The 22935-nt window shown below is 40.7% G+C and overlaps 1 protein-coding gene across 1 annotated transcript in view; it reads left to right on the top strand.

The window, feature by feature from the left end:
• Positions 1-16110, top strand: part of LOC129696073 (CD226 antigen-like) — a 61555-nt gene extending 45445 nt beyond the window's left edge. Inside the window, exons 4-6 of the mRNA XM_055633480.1 lie at positions 11327-11408; positions 11504-11591; positions 15937-16110. Of these exons, the coding sequence (XP_055489455.1) occupies positions 11327-11408; positions 11504-11591; positions 15937-16110 (344 nt within the window). The remainder of the gene's footprint in view (positions 1-11326; positions 11409-11503; positions 11592-15936) is intronic.
• Positions 16111-22935: the final 6825 nt, after the last annotated feature.

Below are 22935 nucleotides of genomic sequence, written 5' to 3'. Positions count from 1 at the left end.
TGTAACTATGCACTATTTAACGATGTGCCACTGACTGGTCTGACAGCGTATTACAGATGGCTCTGGTATTCCTAATCTACAAATCTTACCAATTGGACAACATGCATCATTTCTTAAGTTGTCGTCTAAAAATACAAAGAACAATACTTTGCAAAGTAAGTGTAACATAAAAAAGTATCGCAATCACGGATATGATGCGAATTCATGGGTGAACTTCAATATTTCAAGTTGAAGTTCAAGTGAGTTTATTGTCATGTGTCCCTGATAGGACAATGCAATTCTTGCTTTGGTTCAGCACAACAGAACATATAACCATATAACCATATAACAATTACAGCATGGAAACAGGCCATCTCGGCCCTACAAGTCCATGCCGAACAAATTATTTTCCCCTTAGTCCCACCTGCCTGCACTCGTACCATAACCCTCCATTCCCTTCTCATCCATATGATACCAATGAACCTGCCTCCACCACTTCCACTGGGAGCTCATTCCACACCGCCACCACTCTCTGCGTAAAGAAGTTCCCCCTCATATTACCCCTAAACTTCTGTCCCTTAATTCTGAAGTCATGTCCTCTTGTTTGAATCTTCCCTATTCTCAAAGGGAAAAGCTTGTCCACATCAACTCTGTCTATCCCTCTCATCATTTTAAAGACCTCTATCAGGTCCCCCCTTAACCTTCTGCGCTCCAGAGAATAAAGACCTAACTTATTCAACCTATCTCTGTAACTTAGTTGTTGAAACCCAGGCAACATTCTAGTAAATCTCCTCTGTACTCTCTCTATTTTGTTGACATCCTTCCTATAATTGGGCGACAAAATTGTACACCATATTCTGGCAATGCCTTGTACAATTTTCAGCACAACAGAACAAAAGCTTTAGTACCCTATCTATATTCCACTCAAGGAACTATGCACGGTTTATACCCAACAAAGATCTTCAATACCATTTACCATGTGTATTTGTCCTGCCAAGGGTGTAGCACCTCAATCACCTCATGTTTCATTTACCTCACAACAGTGCACTTACTACAAAACAGATCCATATACCATTGTATAAATATATACACACATGTATAAATAGACTGATAAAGTGCAAATAACAGATAATGGGTTATTAATGATCAGAGTTTTGTCCGAGCCAGGTTTAATAGCCTGATGGCTGTGGGGAAGTAGCTATTCCTGAACCTGGTTGTTGCAGTCTTCAGGCTCCTGTACCTTCTACCTGAAGGTAGCAGGGAGATGAGTATGTGGCCAGGATGGTGTGGGTCTTTGATGATACTGCCAGCCTTTTTAAAGCAGCGACTGCGATAAATCCCCTCGATATTCCCCAGTTCCAGATTTGATCTTGTCAACTTAGGTTCTGCAATTCTATTGTCTTTGTGAGATATAACCTGAAACATACAGACTCTGTCATCAGGATCGAACCCAGGGCACCAAAGTAGGCTGTGCCACTGTGCCACCCAAATGCCACTCATGCACCCCCCTTTGTGAAGCCATGTACTCATAACCTGGCAATGGCTTGTCACATGATGCGCCAGGGCCATGGTTCTGAATCCCAGACTATAGCTACGGGATTGTATTCTCTTCGACCAGGTGATTCAATAGCAGATATAATGTGCCCCATTGTCAGCATGCATTGCTGCCACAATGAGCAGACCTATACTTAATGCTCCCATGAGTCTTATTTCATTCTCCTTTAAATTCATCTGGCTGGCACACGGACCCCACAGTCAGGTGAGCCAAGTAGCCAATGGCAATATAATCTAGGACAATGGTTTCTGTGTTCTCAGTCAGTGAATCCAGCTGAACCAGTTGGTTATCTCTCTGTTCTATCTTAACTTTGGTTTGGACCAAAGTGTCTAACTCCTACTATCTTTTTCCACTCTGTCTGACTCATCTACGTGCCAAATATCCCCATCCCAGTGGTCAGGGTCCCTGTCATCCATAGTGTGAACTTTTACTTGGTTCACCTGCCATTCCTTCTTATCTAATTTATTTTTGTTATTGAACAGTAGCTAATCTATAGGCAGTATTGATTTGTTTCATTTCCGCTTATTCCTGCTCAGCCTTTGCTGTCTCAGTCAATTGTCAAATACACATGCAGTGTATTTCCAGGATGGATAGCTCCATTGTTTAATCCTTCAGTTTCAGTATCATGTTTTTCATTTGTGATACTCTGCTGTCTTAGTGCAGTGGCAAATATCCATCATGCTTGTGGGATTTTCTCTTCTTGAGGAAGTTGGTTCCAACCAACAGCTTTTCTGGCTTATCATAGAAACATAGAAAATACGTGCAGGAGTAGGCTATTCAGCACTTTGAGCCAGCTATTCAATATGATCATGGCTGATCATCCTAAATCATTACCCCGTTCCTGCTATCTCCCCATATCTGTTGATTCCATTAGCCCTAAGAGCTAAATCTAACTTTCTCTTGAAAACATCCAGTGAAATGGTCTCCACTGCCTTCTGTAGCAGAGAATTCCACAGATTCACAACTCTCTGGGCGAAAATGGTTTTCGTCATCTCAGTCTTAAATGGCCTGCTCCTTATTGTTAAAATGTGAACCCTGGTTCTGGACTCCCCCAACATCGCGAACATTTACCCATCAACTCTCTCTCCCAATACATAGGAGATCCCCATTTACTTAATACATTAGATACGTTACCAAGCCCCTCAGAGTTGTCTCCAGGGTTGTTATCTCCGGCAGGTACGGGATACTGAGTTGGATGATCAGCCATGATCATATTGAATGGCGGTGCAGGCTCGAAGGGCCGAATGGCCTACTCCTGCACCTAATTTGTATGTCTATGTTTCTATGTTTGCTTCCAGTTCCTCGTGCTGGCGAGAGCAGGAACAGGGAGATACGGGGCCTGAATGTGTGGCTGCAGAACTGGTGCACGGGGCAGGGATTAAGATTCTTAGATCACTGGGATCTGTTTTGGGGTAAGGGGGAACTGTACAAAAGGGACGGATTGCATCTTAACAGGTGTGGGACCAGCATTCTGGCAGGCAGGTTTGCCATTGCTACACGGGTGGTTTTAAACTGAATAAGGGGGGTGGGTGTCGAATGGGATAGTGGACGATGGAGTTGAAGGGAAAGGATTTCTTAAATGTGTGAGCGTAGAGACAGAGGGGTGTATAATGAGGGTAGAAGGTAGAAGAGGGTAGAGGGACGACAGATGGCGCAATGGGCTAAGTGTTCGGCTGGCGACCGGAAGGTAGCCGGTTCGAATCCCGCTTGGAGTGCATACTGTCGTTGTGTCCTTGGGGCAAGACACTTCACCCACCTTTGCCTGTTTGTAAATGTAATGTAATTATGTGAAGCACTTTGGGGTCAATGCAAGTTGACTGAAAATGTGCTATATAAATAAGATTATTATTATTATTATTATTATTATTATTATTATTATTATTATTATTATTATTATTATTATTATAGAAGCAATAGGTAACAAGGTGAAAAGTAAAAGTGGCGGGCAGCCAAATCCAGGGCAAAAATCAAAAAGGGACACTTTTCAGCATAATAGTATAGAAACATAGAAATTAGGTGCAGGAGTAGGCCATTCGGCCCTTCGAACCTGCACCGCCATTCAATATGATCATGGCTGATCATCCAACTCAGTATCCCGTACCTGCCTTCTTTCCATACCCCCTGATCCCTTTAGCCACAAGGGCCACATCTAACTCCCTCTTAAATATAGCCAATGAACTGGCCTCAACTACCTTCTGTGGCAGAGAGTTCCAGAGATTCGCCACACTCTGTGTGAAAAAAGTTCTTCTCATCTCGGTTTTAAAGGATTCCCCCTTATCCTTAAGCTGTGACCCCTTGTCCTGGACTTCCCTAACATCGGGAACAATCTGCCTGCATCTAGCCTGTCCAACCCCTTAAGAATTTTGTAAGTTCCTATAAGATCCCCTCTCAATCTCCTAAATTCTAGAGAGTATAAGGGGTAAGAGTGTTGTAAAGACAAGCCTGAAGGCTTTGTGTCTCAATGCAAGGAGCATTCGTAATAAGGTGGATGAGTTGAATGTGCAGATAGCTATTAATAACTATGATACAGTTGGGATCATGGAGACATGGCTCCAGGGTGACCAAGGCTGGGAGCTGAACATCCAGGGATATTCAATATTCAGGAGGGACAGACAGAAAGGGAAAGGAGGTGGGGTAGCGTTGCTGGTTACAGAGCAGATTAACGCAATAGAAAGGAAGGACATTAGCTTTGAGGATGTGGAATCAATATGGGTGGAGCTGCGAAACACTAAGGGGCAGAAAACGCTTGTGGGAATTGTGTACAGGCCACCTAACAGTAATAGTGGAGTTGGGGATGGCATCAAACAGGAAATTAGAAATGCGTGCAACAAAGGTAAAACAGTTATAATGGGTGACTTCAATCTACATATAGATTGGGTAAATCAAATTGGCAAGGGTGCTGAGGAAGAGGATTTCTTGGATTGTATGCGGGATAGTTTTCTATATCAACATGTAGAGGAACCAACGAGAGAGCAGGCTATTCTAGACTGGGTATTGAGTAATGAGGAAGGGTTAGTTAGCACTCTTGTTATGCGTGGCCCCTTGGGCAAGTGTGACCATAATATGGTTGAGTTCTTCATTAGGGTGGAGAGTGACATCGTTAATTCAGAAACAAGGGTCCTGAACTTAAAGAAAGGTAACATTGAGGGTATGAGACGTGAATTGGACAAGATAGACTGGCGATTGATTCTTAATGGGTTGACGGTGGATATGCAATGGAAGGCATTTAATGACTGCATGGATGAACTACAACAATTGTTCATCCCAGTTTGGCAAAAAAATAAATCAGGGAAGGTAGTGCATCCGTGGATAACAAGGGAAATCAGGGATAATATCAAAACAAAAGATGAAGCATACAAATTAGCCAGAAAAAGCAGCTGACCAGAGGACTGGGAGAAATTCAGAGACCAGCGGAGGAGGACAAAGGGCTTAATTAGGAAAGGGAAAATAGGTTATGAAATAAAACTGGCAGGGAACATAAAAGCGCAGGGAACTATAAAACCGCAAACGCTTTTATAGATATGTGAAGAGAAAAAGATTAGTTAAAGCAAATGTAGGTCCCTTGCAGTCAGAAACGGGTGAATTGATCATGGGGAACAAGGACATGGCAGACCAATTGAATAACTACTTTGGTTCTGTCCTCACTAAGGAAGACATAAATAATCTGCCGGAAATAGCAGGGGACCGGGGGTCAAATGAGATGGAGGAATTGAGTGAAATCCAGATTAGCCGGGAAGTGGTGTTAGGTAAATTGAATGGATTTAAGGCCGATAAATCCCCAGGGCCAGATAGGCTGCATCCCAGAGTACTTAAGGAAGTAGCCCCAGAAATAGTGGATGCATTAGTGATAATTTTTCAAAATTCTTTAGATTCTGGAGTAGTTCCTGAGGATTGGAGGGTAGCTAATGTAACACCACTTTTTAAAAAGGGAGGGAGAGAGAAAACGGGGAATTACAGACCAGTTAGTCTAACGTCGGTAGTGGGGAAACTGCTAGAATCAGTTATTAAAGATGGGATAGCAGCACATTTGGAAAGTGGTGAAATAATTGGACAAAGTCAGCATGGATTTATGAAGGGTAAATCATGTCTGACGAATCTTATAGAATTTTTCGAGGAAGTAACTAGTAGAGTGGATAAGGGAGAACCAGTGGATGTGTTATATCTGGACTTTCAGAAGGCTTTCAACAAGGTCCCACATAAGAGATTAGTATACAAACTTAAAGCACATGGTATTGGGGGTTCAGTATTGATGTGGATAGAGAACTGGTTGGCAGACAGGAAGCAAAGAGTAGGAGTAAACGGGTCCTTTTCACAATGGCAGGCAGTGACTAGTGGGGTACCGCAAGGCTCAGTTCTGGGACCCCAGCTATTTACGATATATATTAATGATTTGGACGAGGGAATTGAATGCAACATCTCCAAGTTTGCGGATGACACGAAGCTGGGGGGGGCAGTGTTTCTATGTCTGTTCATCCTGGGATCTCAACAGTCCCAGGTTTCAGATCTTTGGTCTCCTATCTCAACATGTTCACTGAGTTCTGCTGACTTGACCAAAATGTAAGAACGTTTCAAAGAACACTTCAACAATATAAAGTCAAAACATAACATTTTTGTGTCTATTGCCGGTGTAAACCAGCATCTGCAGTTCCTTCCTGCACATACCATTTATTATAATAGCAATAAAGCAGCAATTTAACAATGAGCCTCACACCATTCTTCTGCACATCAGGAACTTGAGCTTACGGCAGTTTGGTCTGAAGAACCCGTGGCTTCTGGCATCGTTCTAGAGCCCGGCCCAAGGAGGGGTCCAGTGAGCTCGCTGGCAGCAAGCACAAACCCGTTCTTCTTCCCTAATCTAAATACAGTCAATGATATTTTAAAGCTCCGTGTCCTCCTTCAAGATGGAAACAGGTGTTATTTCTTACATAAGGAACCAAACTAGTTTTGGATGTCTCCGGGAAGGAACGTTTGTCTTATCTTACTTTGTCCTTGCCACTGCATGATCTGAGGGCTCATGATTTACTGGTCTTTCTAATTGAGCCCAATTAATTTTCTATGCATGTAATTGTTTTTTTTTCTAAGCGAGCCTGCTTGCTTGACACAGCGAGTGTCCATTTTAGACCATTTTGGCTGAAAAGCCTGTTTTACCCCATATTTCAACCTGTAATATTTGTCAGTTACAAGATACTTTGCTACAACTCACAAAAGCTCCTTTAGAACCATTCCCAAATATTTAATCCAGTCCAAAAAAAATCAAGGGCACACGGATACATCATTAGCTGCATTCTCCCTTCCAAGTCCAGTCATTTTATTTGTCCTTGTTGTTTCTAGGTGTAAATCTTTCAAATCTCTATCCAATAACATTATTACATTTTCATATGCACCATTGCTCAAGAAGATGGCTTACCACCATATTCTCAAAGGCAATTCTGCTCAGGATAAGCAATGATTTCTCTCATCCCGGTGATCTCTTGAATATATCAAACACTGACAAACTCACCCTTTTATCTTTCAAATTACGCAGCAGATAATCTTAGATGTTTTGCATAAATCTAGATGTTCAGATATCATTCTTGGAAATCTCCCTTGTACTCCCTCCAAGACTAACTCATCTATCATAAGATGTGGTGCTGGGAGGTAACATTTTCCTGCAGATAATGCCAATTAAAAATAAATTGGATAGTTATATGGATGGGAAGGGAATGGAGGGTTATGGTCTGAGCGCAGGTATATGGGACTAGGGGAGATTATGTGTTTGGCACGTACTAGAAGGGTCGAGATGGCCTGCTTCCGTGCTGTAATTGTTATATGGTTATATGGTTATAAGATCCCACCAATGCTACAGTGGGATTTCTGATCCCTTCTTTTCTAGAAACTACAGTTTTCTATTGGCTGTTTTAAATATTTCTGCCCTTGTTTGTAATATTTTAATGTACCCACTGCTTCTAACATTTCTCCATTCAGAAAGTATTCCCCTATATATTTTTTGGGTTTGGTGAAAATGAGATTGGATTAAAATATGATGAATGTGGGGTGAATGGACCAGAACCACAGGTATGGAGAGGTCGGTTCCTCAAGCCCGCTTCCCACTTAATAGGATTAGGGTTCCTCTAATCTTGGTTTCAGTTCCACTTTCCATGCTCTCCCCATTACCCTTGTAGATTATCCATTTAATTATTTGTAGCTGTGCTACTTATTTATGTCACAGGCAAATTAAGGCCACCTATACTACACTATCACACATGACGAATAATTGGCATTAGTTGAGGCCCCAAATAAATCCTTGAGGATTGCAATTGATCACATTTTGTCAATTTGAGTCTGCCTTTTGTTTCTTAATCTCCGTCTCTTGATATTTAACTATTTTCTTTCGCTAGTCAATAATTTGATCTCAACTTCACATGCTTCAACTTTTAACAATTGCCTTTTATAAATCCTTAGAAAGAACCATTGGTGTTCCTTTTCATAACAACTTTGGTATTTCTACATTGTTTTAAATCAGCATGATAATAAATCTATCCTGGCTCTGTTTGATCTGTTTCAAATTTTCAATGGGTCCAGCCTGTCTGTCCTTTATTATAGGCGTTAATAATTTCCAACTGCAGAGGAAAAGCTTGCTGATCAATAATTACTCGACTCCTTTCATTTTCTATTCTTAAATAGTGTTTGAAAAAATCCTTTCCAAAGAAATGGTTTCTGGATTGAAAAATCATTTGGAAATTATTGCCATGCTCTCACCTGTCTGCTTTCCTACTATGAAAAGCATCTGCTAGTTCCAATCCAATCCAATACAATACCAGTCCTTGATTCAATATTGATTTGCTTGGCCTATCTATCATACTTTCCTCTTTGTTTAATGTAAATATTTTAATCAGACATTTACTTAATGTCTACAATTTCTAAACTAAATATTTTGTGATGTTGCTGCATTGTCCTGTCCAGGATCCATAATCCCTGAGTGCATACATCAACTTTTTGCAAGGTAATAGATTCATCATAAACCACTTGGAGTCATATAGAGTCATAAAGTCATACAATGTGGAAACAGGCTCTTCGGCCCAACTTGCCCACACCGGCCAACATGTCCCAGCTACACTAGTCCCACCTGCCTGCATTTGGTCCATATCCCTCCACACGTGTCCTATCCATGCACCTGTCTAACTATTTCTTAAACGTTGGGACAGTCCCAGCCTCAACTACCTCTACTGGCAGCTTGTTCCATACACCCACAATCCTTTGTGCGAATATAGCATCTATATCCAAAATTGGCCAACATTTAATTATTCATTGGAAAATATTCACATTGGCTTTGTCAATATCTGGGTGCGTGTGTGGTCATGTTTGTGTGATTTCCACTCATCTACTTTCATCTACTTTCTCCTCAGCATTCCAGAGACTGTTAACATTATTACCTCAATAGGGTGGCAACTCGAACAAGGAGACTCCCAAAGTAAACTTTATTTACAACATACTTTATTTGCACTGGTGTGTAATCTCCAACAACTCCACATTTGGTTCATTATTCTAATTTATCACTCATGATGCAAAATCACAAGACTCAGCTTGGATTTAAATATTGCACACGTGAGGTGAACTGACTACCTCACTACAATGGGATTTGTACCCTGCTCTGAGTTCCAAACTCAGGGTCTTCCTTCTGCTATGATTGTTCCCAGGTTAACACCACCAACCCCTCTTTTATACATTCTTATGATCTTCTCAAAAGTTTGACTGTGTACCCATGTCCAGGACCTCACAGCGTGAGGTTACTCATTCAAAGGTTGGGTAAACGGGACACGTCTTGTCCACTGTTTCCTTTTCAAACCCTAATTTAGTGACCCAGGCCTCCGTTGAGCTTTCACAATCTTCTAGAATCAGAACCCACTGTCTGGTTTCACTTCCTCTTCCTACCAGACCAGAGCTGATGTCATGTTGACCTTACTTACAATGCATGTTTTCTCAGATGAGTAGAAACTACATGAACATGACCACATGCATGGCCAGACAGTGACTTATTTCTCCATCATGGAAACTATGATTTCCTAGATAACCACATGTCTACAAGAATTAGACCTCATTTTAAACTCCATCTCTTTCATTCCCATTATTGATAATGATCATTTTGTGCAAAGGTTGGTACTACTTTGCCTCACCTTCAGCAGATATTTGACCAGAAAACTAATGTAAGTATTTGATCTACCTTTGATGGAGCTACAGTGATGAGTGACACAAAGTTAGAAACATAGAAACATAGAAATTAGGTGCAGGAGTAGGCCATTCGGCCCTTCGAGCCTGCACCGCCATTCAATATGATCATGGCTGATCATCCAACTCAGTATCCCGTACCTGCCTTCTCTCCATACCCCCTGATCCCCTTAGCCACAAGGGCCACATCTAACTCCCTCTTAAATATAGCCAATGAACTGGCCTCGTGGCAGAGAGTTCCAGAGATTCACCACTCTCTGTGAGAAAAAATGTTGAAAGCCCTTTCTGTTTAACACACTCAGTTAGGTCATGGTTTTTTTTTTATGGTAGAAGCCAGATATCTTACCATACGTACAGAAAACTATAAGGTGACTAATTGCATGGTTGAAATTGATTACCTCTGAAGAATGGCACTAATGTAGCACCGGATCAAATCAGCTGCTCATCATCTGGGATGCAGGAGGTTGGTAATAACCCATAAAGGTATGCGTACAAATCAAAATAGGAGGGCCAAGTCTGTTAGCCCAGTATGATAGAGGCAGAATGTATTTTACTTCGGAGTCACGTGAGTGACTACGTGAAGAGCCCGTCAGCCCGCATGCGCATCATTACGTCCACAGCGAGGGTCATGGACGTCCCGCTAGACCAGATTTTATCGGTTGCAGGATGGTCCTCAGCACGCACGTTTCAGACGTTCTATAACAAACCCTTCGCCAGACCGAGCGTGTTTGCGAACTCAGTTTTAGGTTCGGGTTCATAGTCCCTCTCGGGTAGAGAGGTGACTATTGTTGTAGTTTTTCTTTTGTACATTAAATTGTCAATTTGTTCATTTATGTCATGACTGAACAGTTTTTGTCCACTTTTCATTGGTCAATTATACAGTGTGTAATGCTTCGTTTCACGGCATGGATTTGTTTCACGGCATGGAGTCACAGAGCTTTAAAATCTTGATGTAGTCACTCACGTGACTCCAAAGTAAAATAGTAAGATTAAACGAGAACTTACCAGTTTGAAGTTTGATCTTTATTTTATGAGGAGTTACGATGAGGGATTACGTGCCCTCTGCTCCCAACCCCTCCTCATAAAAATCAGCTGGTAGCTCTAGTTTCTCGAATCTTACTATTCTCAGGTCAATGTTCGTTGTCTGTGACTCCACACCGCTGCTTTGAAGGTTGATGCGCATGCGGGCTGAAGGGCTCTTCACATAATCCCTCATCGTAACTCCTCATAAAATAAATATCAAACTTCAAACTGGTAAGCTCGTTTAATCTTACTATTATATCCTGCAGCCCTCCTTAACCACCCTCTCAGTTGTCCAATCCATTATCTTTGTTTGGACTGAAGAAAGTCCTCGACCCGATACACAGTCTACCCATTTCCGTGGCGATAGATGCTGCCTGTCTCACTGAGTTCCTCCAGCAGTTAATATTTTCGCAACCATGATAACTGATTATCCGATAGGAGGTGGAACAACAGTTACTTTAAGACAAAAATAACAACTTAAAAAAAAACCAAGCAAAATAAAATATTACTTCTATTTAGTTAATGTGTAACATGCTGATTTACTTTTATCTTCTTCATTTACAGATTTTAAAATGTTTCTGATTATTGGTGTGATTGCGTTTGTGGCCCTTTTATGCATAATCAGTATCGTTGCCTGTGTGTGGAGGTATGTATTCTGTTATTTTCATAAAATTGTCCGGTAAATAGATTTGTGCAATGATTAATCTGCATCATACTGAGGCATACTATTCTTTTCATTAGGAGAAATAAATTGAAAAGGGCCAGAAGACAAATAAAAAGCATGAGTACCGAAAGAAATCAGGCAAGCAAACCTTTGTACAATTATTTAGTAAGCAAAATACTATATTATTTGCAAACAATGACCTATCATCTTGGAATTTGTATTTATAATGCAAAAATACAAGTTTCTTAACATAAATGTATATACTAATTATTGGTACAAGATTCTGCTCCCAATCCTTCTAATAATAATAATAATAATATATTTTATTGTCATTGCACATAAGTGCAAAGAGATTTGATATGAAGCTTCCATCCGATGTCATAACTTAAATAACTAATAACATTATTAGATAAGAATTAGATACCCCGAGAACATGGTTTGTAAAAATAACATTACAACAGTAAAATAGTAAAAAACAGTTCAACCAGCCTAAAGTGAAGGTGTGTCTGTGTGACGTGACCATCCGAGGGAGACAGTCCATGGGGGGTGGGGTGGGGGGGCACTCAGCAGGGCCGGTTCAGAGCAGCTATAGCTCTGGGAATGAAGCTGTTCCTGAGTCTGGAGGTGTGGACATAGAAGGCCTTGTAACGTCTGCCGGAGGGAACTACTTATAAAGCATCTATTATTACAAATTGGAAGTAGCAATGGGTTGAAGAATGTCACTTCAAATTTTAAATGGACTGAAATACAAAATGAGATATAATTGTTCTTACCTGTAATATTTGTAAGAATCTTAGAAATTATACATCTAGATCTTAACACCAAATCAAACATTTGTGAGAATCGTCAAAGTGATGATTAAGAAGAGACTTGATTATAGATTTTCAATGTTCTGAAACATTAAAAAGTAAAGATTAATTGACCATGTTCCACTGATGTGTTAGTGTAGTTTTTTTAATGAAAATGGTAGCGACTTGGACATGGTGAGCTATATTTTCCTCAAGATATTCCTTTTCGTGCTGTAAAGAGACTTCAGGTTTGCCCATGCTTTACAAAGTATTGGATGGTTACAGATTGGTACTTCAACAAGGGGTGACCCTTGTTCACTTTGCTAAATCCTTGCTAAATTTGACCTTTCTTAAATCACTTTGCAACCAATGTGGCCTGATTTAGCAGAAGTGACAAGTATGCTGTGTGGAAGTGTATTCATCTTCAAAAGCAAGTGTGTAAATATCACTGATCAGGGCTTAATAGGACCATGCAACTGATTGTTTCTCATGCAAGATGCACAAGCACTTTGTAACCTTGTTAAATTATTTAAATCTGTATCAAATGACATATCAACAGCAAATCACAAAGTGCTGGAGCAACTTCAGCAGGTCAGCTAGCATTTGTGGAGGGCATTGGTAGGCACCATTTTGGGGCGGGACCCTTTTTCAGACTCTTTGGGGGGGAAAGCTGGAATGGAGAGGTGAGATGGGGACAATGCCTGACAAGTGATAGGTGGAACAGGTGAAGGGGTGTGAAGAGGCAGATAGGTGGAGAAAGTGACTAAGGTTGGATATGAAAAGGAGAAAAAAGGGTGTCGGATAAGGAGAGAGGAGTGTAGTAAAATGGAAAGCCAGAGAAAGGGATATAGGTGAAAGTGAATGTGGATGGTGAGGATGTCCTTTGACTATCCAGGCTGATTAATGCTTTGGAGAGAGCAGACTTCACTTTGCCATTAGCAGCCCATACTGGAATTCACTGCATTGCCTTGAGTTTCCATAAAACATTCATCATTCTCTTCCATGGAATTTTTATTTTCTGGCTGATATGTGGTGATTGTGAGCTGTTGAGGTTAATAAAAATGTAATTTAATTAAAGGGTCAGATGATGGTAATGAATGATTGATGCACTGACTGGCAAAAGGTGACTTTCGGGTTATTAACATGTACTCAGTGTAACAGGTGCAGGAGTGAGCCACCAGACCCCCCAAGCTTGCCCTGCCATTCAATATAATGGCTGATCTACCACAGACCTTAATGCCCCTGTCCCACTTAGGAAACCTGAACGGAAACCTCTGGAGACTTTGTGCCCCCACCCAAGGTTTCCATGCGGTTCCCGGAGGTTTTTGTCAGTCTCCTTACCTGCTTCCACTCCCTGCAACCTCCGGCAACCACCTGCAACCTCCGGGAACCGCACGGAAACCTTGGGTGGGGGGCAAAGTCTCCAAAGGTTTCCGTTCAGGTTTCCTAAGTGGGACAGGGGCATTCCTCCTCTCTTCCAGATCCCCAAGATCCTCAATTCCCCGATCTTTCAGAAATCCACTTTAAATACTTCTAATGAGCTGACCTCCATAACTCTGAGATAGAGAATTCCAGAGATTCACGACTCACCTTGGGAAGAAATTTCCAGTCAAAATGGGTTGTGATGGAAACATTTGTAATGAATGTAGCAATAAGTGCCTCATCATCCAGGAACTTTTTCTTGAAATAAATGGACAACAATAGTCCTAATAAAATATTCCACAGGTTTTTAATATTATTGAGTTAATAGATACTTCTCTCAGAAAATAATAAACGAATTGGAAGGATATAATTAGACAATAGACAATAGATGCAGGAGTAGGCTATTCGGCCCTTCGAGCCAGCACCGCCATTCAATGTGATCATGGCTGAATGTACCAGAATGATACTTCCTTGATACAGTGGAGTAAATAACTTGTAGATACACAATGAAGATGGTACAATTAAAGGATCAAGAGGTTGATGAAATCAGTTATATAAAGACAGATATGGCTAGTCACCTAATGGGTTTTCTCATGTGTGTTAATTATAAATCTGTGAGCTGCTGAAATTGTGCCAGGCCAAAAAAAACTGAAACAGATAAATAGCTAGACAGGGGCATCAAGGGATCTGACTGGTGAAACATCATCCAAAGTCAATAGACAATAGACAATAGACAATAGACAATAGGTGCAGGTGCAGGAGTAGGCCATTTGGCCCTTCGAGCCATTCAATGTGATCATGGCCGACCATTCCCAATCAGTACCCCATTCCTGCCTTCTCCCCATATCCCCTGACTCTGCTATTTTTAAGAGCCCTATCTAGCTCTCTCTTGAAAGCATCCAGAGAACCGGCCTCCACCGCCCTCTGAGGCAGAGAATTCCACAGCCTCACTACCCTCTGTGAGAAAAAGTGTTTCCTCGTCTCCGTGCTAAATGGCTTAGCCCTTATTCTTAAACTGTGGCCCCTGGTTCTGGACTCCCCCAATATCGGGAACAACATCGGAAATTGGAACACAATATCGGAAATTGTACTTAAACTCAAACTTTGAAAAGCTTCTCTCACTCTGTGTAAATAGGTATCGGTCTTTTCTCTCATTATTATTTGTATTTATTTGTATAGATATTAATTGTTAATTTTATTAAAAACCAAATTCAGATAGTGTTTAGTGTTTGTTGGTGTCTGAAAAACAATTTTAATAGTCCTCTTTACTAACAGCAGAGAAGAGTCAACCAAAACAGCTATGCATTTTCTACTGCCTCGGACCGAGCAAATTCTAGGACTGCCGAAAATCAGAGACAAGACATTTATATTAACCTGCCGAAACCAACGCAGAAAGGCAGACAAAAACCCTTTAAGTAATGTCATTAACAGAGCTTGGACCAGTCTTTTACAGCACAGACAGCTCTTTGTATACATTTTCATTTCCTTCATTGACAAAGTGATTGATGCCATCTCTAAAAAGTGAGCATTGCTATGATGCAAAATCTTGTAACATACAATTTTCTACTATACATATTTTGAAAGTGTTTCATTTGTTTAGATATTAAATGCTCTATGTATTTTTTAAATTTCTACAAGCTTTTGGTTTACGGCAATTGTATTTTTATTTTGGGGAATTTACTTGCATTATCATCTTACCATTGAGCATAATAAGGAATAAAGTGTTGGTTTCTAAGAAACTAAACAAAACCAGTTCTTAAAGGATATTTGATATTGGGATCACATGGATAAGCTTTTTCCATTGAGAGTAGGGAAGATTAGGGAAGATTAGAGTAGGGAAGTAGGGAAGATTCAAACAAAAGGGCATGATTTGAGAATTAAGGGACAAAAGTTTAGGGGCAACATGAGGGGGAACTTCATTACTCAGAGAGTGGTAGCTGTGTGGAATGAGCTTCCAGTGGAAGTGGTGAAGGCAGGTTCGTTTTTATCTTTTAAAAATAAATTGGATAGGTATATGGACGGGAAAGGAATGGAGGGTTATGGTCTGAGTGCAGGTAGATGGGACTAGGTGAGAATAAGTGTTCGGCATGGACTAGAAGGGCCGAGATGGCCTGCTTTCTGTGCTGTAATTGTTATATGGTTATATGGTAATTGCTATTGGCATTATATCTCATTACATATTATTCGGTGCCGAGAGAAATTAAAGTATATTGTATTGAACAGACAAAAATATAAATTGTAACCAAATTGTAAGCATCATACAATTATGCTTTTTTCACTGAAAACAAATGTTTGTTTAGGTTATGAGGCTTAATTTGACTCCCCGGCTTAGGATCAGGGAATCAAATCAAAGCACTTTACAGAACAAATGGGCAAAAGACAGAAAGGCACATGAAAAAGGAAAATGTAAGAAATATCATGATAATGCTACAGAGGATGACAGTGGTGAAAGATTGTCAAAATGGTTAAAGTAATGAAAAGGCAGTGGTTAGTTGTGAGAAGAACCCTTCATAACCTGACCCGCAGAGTGTTTCTAAAATGTACTGCTTCTTTTGAATCATTTATTAATATCTTTGTGCAGATTGGGGAAGCTAAAGGCACTTGAACTGATGGAATGCAAACTTTGGATAGAGTCAAAATGATTATGGATCAAAGATGATGCACACATGTCAAGGAGATACTGGAGATGTCAGCCATAGTAGAGTAACATCACTGATTAGGAGAAAGGTAGCTGTGGAGTAGACAGGTTTTAGGAGGCGAAAGAAATGCATTTTAATGGTGGAATGGATTGGGGAAGGAGATTAAACCAAATGTGAGTTTTGAGCTTTTTCAGCTGAGTACATTGATGGAATAAAGATGGAATAAATTGGATAGTTATATGGACGGGAAGGGAATGGAAGGTTATGGTCTGAGCGCAGGTATATGGGACTAGGGGAGAATATGGGTTCGGCACGGACTAGAAGGGTCGAGATGGCCTGTTTCCGTGCTGTAATTGTTATATGGTTATATGGTTATATGGTTTAGGGAGCTTAAGGTAAATAAACTCCTAAGAGGTAATGACTATCATATAATAAAATTCAACCTGCAATGAGAGCGGATGAAATGAGATGTGTCGGCAGTATTGTTGAATAAAGGTAACTACAGTCATGAGGGAGGAGCAGGCTAAAGTTATTTGGAAAGGGTCCCTAGAATGAGGTGACCGTGGCTGACAAAGGAATGCAAAAACAGCATAAAACTAAAATAGAAAGCATTAAATATTGCAAAGATTAGTGGAAAGCAAGAGGATTGGGGGGCTTTTAAAAACAGGTAACTAAAAAGGCAATAGGAAGGAAAAGATAAGAAAAGCTAGCCAATAATATAATAGAGGATAGCATAAGTTTCTTCAGAAATATAAAGAGTAAAGGAGAGGCAAGGTGGACATTCGAGAAGTAGTAATGGGGAATAAAGAAATGGCAGATTAATTGAATTAGATTTTGCGTCAGTCTTCACAGTGGAAGACACCAGCAATTCAAACCATCAAGGGACGTTGCTGTTATTAAGAATAAGTAACTGTTGCTGTCAGTGAAGTTGCTGATATTAAGAAGAAGGTGCTTGGGAAGTTGAACGTTCTAAGTCACCTGGGCCAAATAGACTACACCTAGAGCATCCGAAAGAGGTAGCTTTAGAAATTATGGAGGCATTGGTAGTAATCTTTCAAGAATCACTAGTCAGGAGTGGTTACAGAGGATTGGAAAATTGCAAATATTACTCCGCTGTTCCAGAAGGGAGTGAGGCTAAGGAGAGAAACTATACGCTGGTCAGCCTGACTTCAGTGGATGGTAAGATCTTAGAGTTTATTATTAAGGATGAGGTTTCCATGTACGTACAAGCACAAGATAAAATAGGCTGAAGTCAACATGGGGAGATCTTGCCTGGCAAATCTGTTGGAATTCTTTGAGGAAGTAAATAGCAGGATAGACAAAGGAGAGGCAGTGGATGTTGTTTCCCTGGATTTTCTGAAGTGCTTTGATAAGGTGTCACTTGTGAGGCTGCTAAACGAGATGGGAACTCATGGCATTAGGGAGAAGATTCTAGCACAGGATAGCAGGCTGGCTGGATGGTCGAAGTGACTAATGTTGTTCTGCAGGTGTTGTTGTAGGTGTTGGTATTGGGGCCACTACTTTTTATGTTGTATACCAATGATTTGGAGGATGGAATTGATGGCTCTGTGGCAAAGTTTGCGGAAGATACAAAAATAGGTGGAGGGGTAGGTAGTGTAGAGGAGGCAGGGACTCAGTAGAAGGACTTGGACAGGTTGTGGGAGTAGACAGTGTTGGATGGAATACAGCATAGCGAAGTGCGACATAATTCAGTTTGGTAGTAGGATTAAAGGCAAAGACTATTTTCAAAAAGGGTGGAGGATTCAGAAATTGGAGATGCAAAGGTACTTGGGAGTTCTGGTGCAGCAATCACATAAAGGTTAATTTGCAAGTGGATTATCACCTTGTCGTGGTGGAGAGGCTTGTGTGGTCCTGAGATCCTGAGAGCGATGCCGTCTGGAGCTATGCTTCTGGTAGGGCCACCCATGGCGGTAAGGTCGAAGGGGAGGTCCCTGACAAAAAGCAATCCAACAGGCGGAGGACGATGGCCTGACCTTAGTGGAGCGTCACAACGGCTGGGAAGGCGGATGAAGGCGGATGAAGGCTGCAGCAGAAAAGGGTCCCCGGTCGTCCTGGACCCCATGCCACTGGATCCTGACCCAGATCTGTCAAGGACCATGTGGTGGCTGTCTGTGCACCAGTTGCCCCATGCTAAACAAAGTCATGCACAAGCATCCTCATGAGAGGACAATCATACTCGTTCCGACTGACCGTCAATGATGAATTTGCAAGTTGAATTGGTAGGAAGAAAGGCAAATGCAATGTTACCATTTATTTCAAGAGAACTAGAATATAAAAATAGGGATGTAATTCTGACACTTTATAAGTCTCTGATCAGACTGTATTTGGAATATTGTGAGCGGTTTTCTGCCCCATATCTGAGTAGGGATGTGCTAGTTTTGGAGCGGGTCCAGAAGAGGTTTACGAGAATTATCTTGTGGATGATTGGGTTGATGTTTGATGTGCGTTCGACAGCTCTGGGCTTGTACTCCGTGGAGTTTAGAAGGATGAGGGGAGACCTAATTGAAACTTATCGAATAGTGAAAGGCCTGGAGAGAGTGGATGTGGAGAGTGGATGTTTCCAGTACTGGGGAAATCTAGGACCAGAGGGCGCAGACTCAGAATAGAAGTAGACAAGAATGCTGGAGAAACTCAGCGGGTGAGGCAGCATCTATGGAGCGAAGGAATAAGCGACATTTTGGATTGAGACCCTTTTTCAGACTGATCTGGGGGGGGGGGGGGGGAGAAAGGAAGAGGCGGAGACAGTGGGCTGTGGGAGAGCTGGGAAGGGGAGGGGAAGGAGCGAGAAAGCAAGGACTACCTGAAATTGGAGAAGTCAATGTTCATACCGCTGGGGTGTAAACTACCCAAGTGAAATGTGAGGTGCTGCTCCTCCAATTTGCAGTGGGACTCACTCTGGCCATGGAGGAGGCCCAGGACAGAAAGGTCGGATTTGGAATGATAGGGGGAGTTGAAGTGCTGAGCCACCGGGAGATCAGGTTGGTTATTGCAAACTGAATGTATGTATGTATGTACCTTTAGAAAGTCGATGAGGAATTTCTTTAGTCCGAGGGTGTTGAACCTGTGGAATTCATTGCCATAGAAGGCTGTGGAGGCAAGTCATTGGGTATTTTTAAGGCGGTGATTGACAGGATCTTGATTATTAAGGGTCAAAGGTTATGGGGAGAAGGCAAGAGAATGAGAGGGAAAGATAGGTCAATCACGATTGAATGTTGCAGTATGGCCCAATGGCCCGAATGGCCCAATTCTGCTCCTTTGTCTTACGAAACTTCTGAATAGAAGTACGTGATTCCTCAAAGAATCGCGACACCAGCAAGCACATCTGAGAAATAAGTCAGTGAAAGATAGTTTCCCTTCTCTCTGTTAAACAATGCCCCCTGTGGATCATCCAATCTGTTAAGGATGCTGAGAGTAAAACACAAATTAATAAATGGAATTTGAAATCTTGTTCCAAAAGCCTACGTCCAATTCTAGGGGAACTTGGAGGAGATTTTTTTTGCAACTTGCTTGGATAATTCAACATAAAAAAAAACTGTCCTTTTATTCAACAGATTTATACCAGCGCTTACAATGCCAATATTCCATCCCCCTTTAACATCATTGCACTCATCTCATTCCAACCCACATATTAATGACTTTGTGTGTGCAGTGTAGAAGAGCATGCCCAAGAATATGGTTTTGTTGCTTAGTCTTTAAATGGTCCCAAGTACTATGTGGTGCCTTTGTGTTCTGTTCTACTGACATTTAAAATTCACAGTGGCTGAACAGAATAAGCTCTCAGTGGAACTGGCAGCAATGTGAAGATGATTGTTCCACTTTCAAGCAGCTTTACTTGGCTTGCCTCCTAAATCATGCTTATTAAACCATGTTTAATTGAAATTAATGAATTTAATTGGGCAATGCTACATAATGTTGAATACCTTCACAATGATAAGTCAAACGTCATTATTGAGAAATTGAGGTCCAAAGGTGATGCTTTTATCTAGTGTGTTAAAGACAATTGCTTGTACGTAATCAACCAGCTCTTGTGTTGTTGTTTGTCATATAAGAATACAAAAATGTCACTGTGCATACAATAAAAAGACACAAATTTAAACACATTGTTTGATAAAGCCAACCATTTATTTCCATGAGCAGTCACATAGAACCATATATTACAACATAAAATAACATCTACTGAAAACCATACTCAGAAATACAAGTGAAGTATGAGATGAATCAAGGGCTGTGGATAATAATGGGTAAGATAGAAATTTCCTTTGGATACAGATATAGACCAGTTTGATGAATATGGTTAGACTTCAATATCTCATTTTCAACAGATTGCTCCTGTCATTAAGTGCATGAGATAAACAACAAGAACAAAACTAAAAATGGGACCGGAGATCGGTAGTTTTCATTCAACCATTTTGTACAAAACATAACAAGCGGCTTGTTATCGTATCTAAGCCGCTTCAGAGTGCAGACTGAAGTCACATCCATCATTAATGGGAAACATTGTCACATAAGGACATTTCTAGGCAGGCATTCTGTTCTTGGAATAATCTATTAGAACCTTGCTACAACAAACCCCATTGATTGATGTTCTACTTAAAACAATAATGGATCGTATTTTCAAGGTAGTTTTCCAATATTACCTTTGTTTTTATAGCACTAGATGCAATCAGGGAGGTGGCTGTTACTTCTCTGATTGCACTAAACCTCTTAAACCGTCTTGCATGTTACCATGGTGACAGCAGGCTTTTAAGTGTAAACAGAATGGACAAGCTCACGATAGAATTCATATACAAAAGACTTTTCTTTTAATTACAAAGTTATTTTTCAAAATGCCACAACATAAATAAATATAAACAGAATGCAAGTCAAATTATCCACAAGACTGAATATGTCTTTGTCTAAAGAAAAATAGACAGTGCAAGAGATTAAATAAGCTTTGTGCTAGATTGGCTTTTTGTTTAAATAATGGACTTTTTCCAACTAACCTAGGGGGCTATCGACCTCGGACCTCTGTTTAACTCAGTGGATTCCCAATGCCATTCATTCCCATCTCTGAAGAGAACCAGCATTCACAGGTTGAAGATCTTAGATGGATATGAGTGAACTCTGCTTGAAATTAATTTCTAGCTCAGTGTTCTAAGTTCACGATTAACAACATTTGAAATTCCTACTGTGTACATTTCTGCAGTATAAATTAAAGATTGAAAGTACATCCGATTCCAATGACACTAGATTATCTCAAGATCTCTTCAGACGTATAACAAACAACATTTTGAGGGGGGGGGAAAGGATGTACAGTAGGTGCATTGAAGACAGCTACAGTGCAGAAAATGTAGAGGGAAAAGTGCTTGGCAACAACTGGGAGGGAGCCACAGATCATGGTAAAGGAATGGAGCTGCAAAGGTAAGTTCTAATTACAATTAGAAAAAGATCCATGATATAAATGTGTGTCAAAAACAGCACACAATCAAAAAACAAAATAGGTAGTAGCAATCCCCATTTCAATTCTTCAGTTATGTACATCACAGTGAAACAAGCATATGTAAAAATTTTATGTCAAACATGGAAGATTTTGTTACATGTTTGTTATATCTAAAACAGATTGGGAATGATCATTGTTTATATCTATGGAAGGACGATCTCACAAAATAGTGACTGCTGGTTTTTGTTTCGACTATCACCAGTTTACTGGTACTGTGCTCTCGGTTTGCACTAGAGAATAATGAAAGAAACAAAGCCACAATGTGCTGCTAGTCAACATTGAACACCTCAAAATATGCCATCGTCACCTCACTTCTGGAGAGAGATGAAACCTTATGTCATCAGTTAGGGAACTCTTTGGATCTTGCAATGAGCTTCCAAGGTGTGATCGCTTCTGGAAGGGCACTCATTTGTTTCTTCTCCGCTGTGATTCAGAGCATTTCACCTTATTTTTTTTAATAAAAGCTAAAAGGACAACCCTGTGAGCATGCAGGAATTCAGAGCTGACCAATGTCTGATCAACTGCATTTAAACTCACCTACATTTTTTGTTGTTGTTCAGTTGAAATCAACCTGTGCAATTCACTTTGGGACACAAGGGACTGCAGATGCTGAAACGAGGGGTAAAACACAAAGTGCTGGGAGTAACTCGACAGGTCAGACAATATCTCTGGAGGACATGGATAGGCAACATTTCCTCTTCAAACTGTGTCCTACCCGTCATTTCACTTACTTTGGTCTAGCAGTTTGCTCAATGGTTGGCGTTACTTCTACAACACATCATCATGCATAAGATAATCATGTACCCAAAGACATACTTAAATTACAATGGATACCGTGACAAATTTTCCACTGTAACTTCAAAAAACCACTGTTACTTATGAAAATCACAAACTCAATTGATCATAAATAGGGGTGTTAGGCTGGTATCCTGTGGGGCTCCCATCCGGCAAGGTACGAGGCCAGGACTACTGACACTGCAGGTGCAGTTGAGTATTATGGTGGAATGATCAAACATTCTGGAGGGGGAAAGGATGGTGGCTTAGTCTTGTGCATGACCATATGAGCAGGGAAGCCATTTCATCATTTTAAAACTATTTATTTTTGCATTTTTTCCCTTCTTAGAGACAGTGTTACTTATTACCGAATTAATGATGCTTTA

Source organism: Leucoraja erinacea, chromosome 4, assembly GCF_028641065.1.
Source record: "Leucoraja erinacea ecotype New England chromosome 4, Leri_hhj_1, whole genome shotgun sequence".
Classification (NCBI taxonomy): Eukaryota; Metazoa; Chordata; class Chondrichthyes; order Rajiformes; family Rajidae; genus Leucoraja; species Leucoraja erinaceus.
The sequence above is the reverse complement of the archived record's forward strand: the minus strand, read 5'-3'. Positions and strand labels throughout refer to the sequence as shown.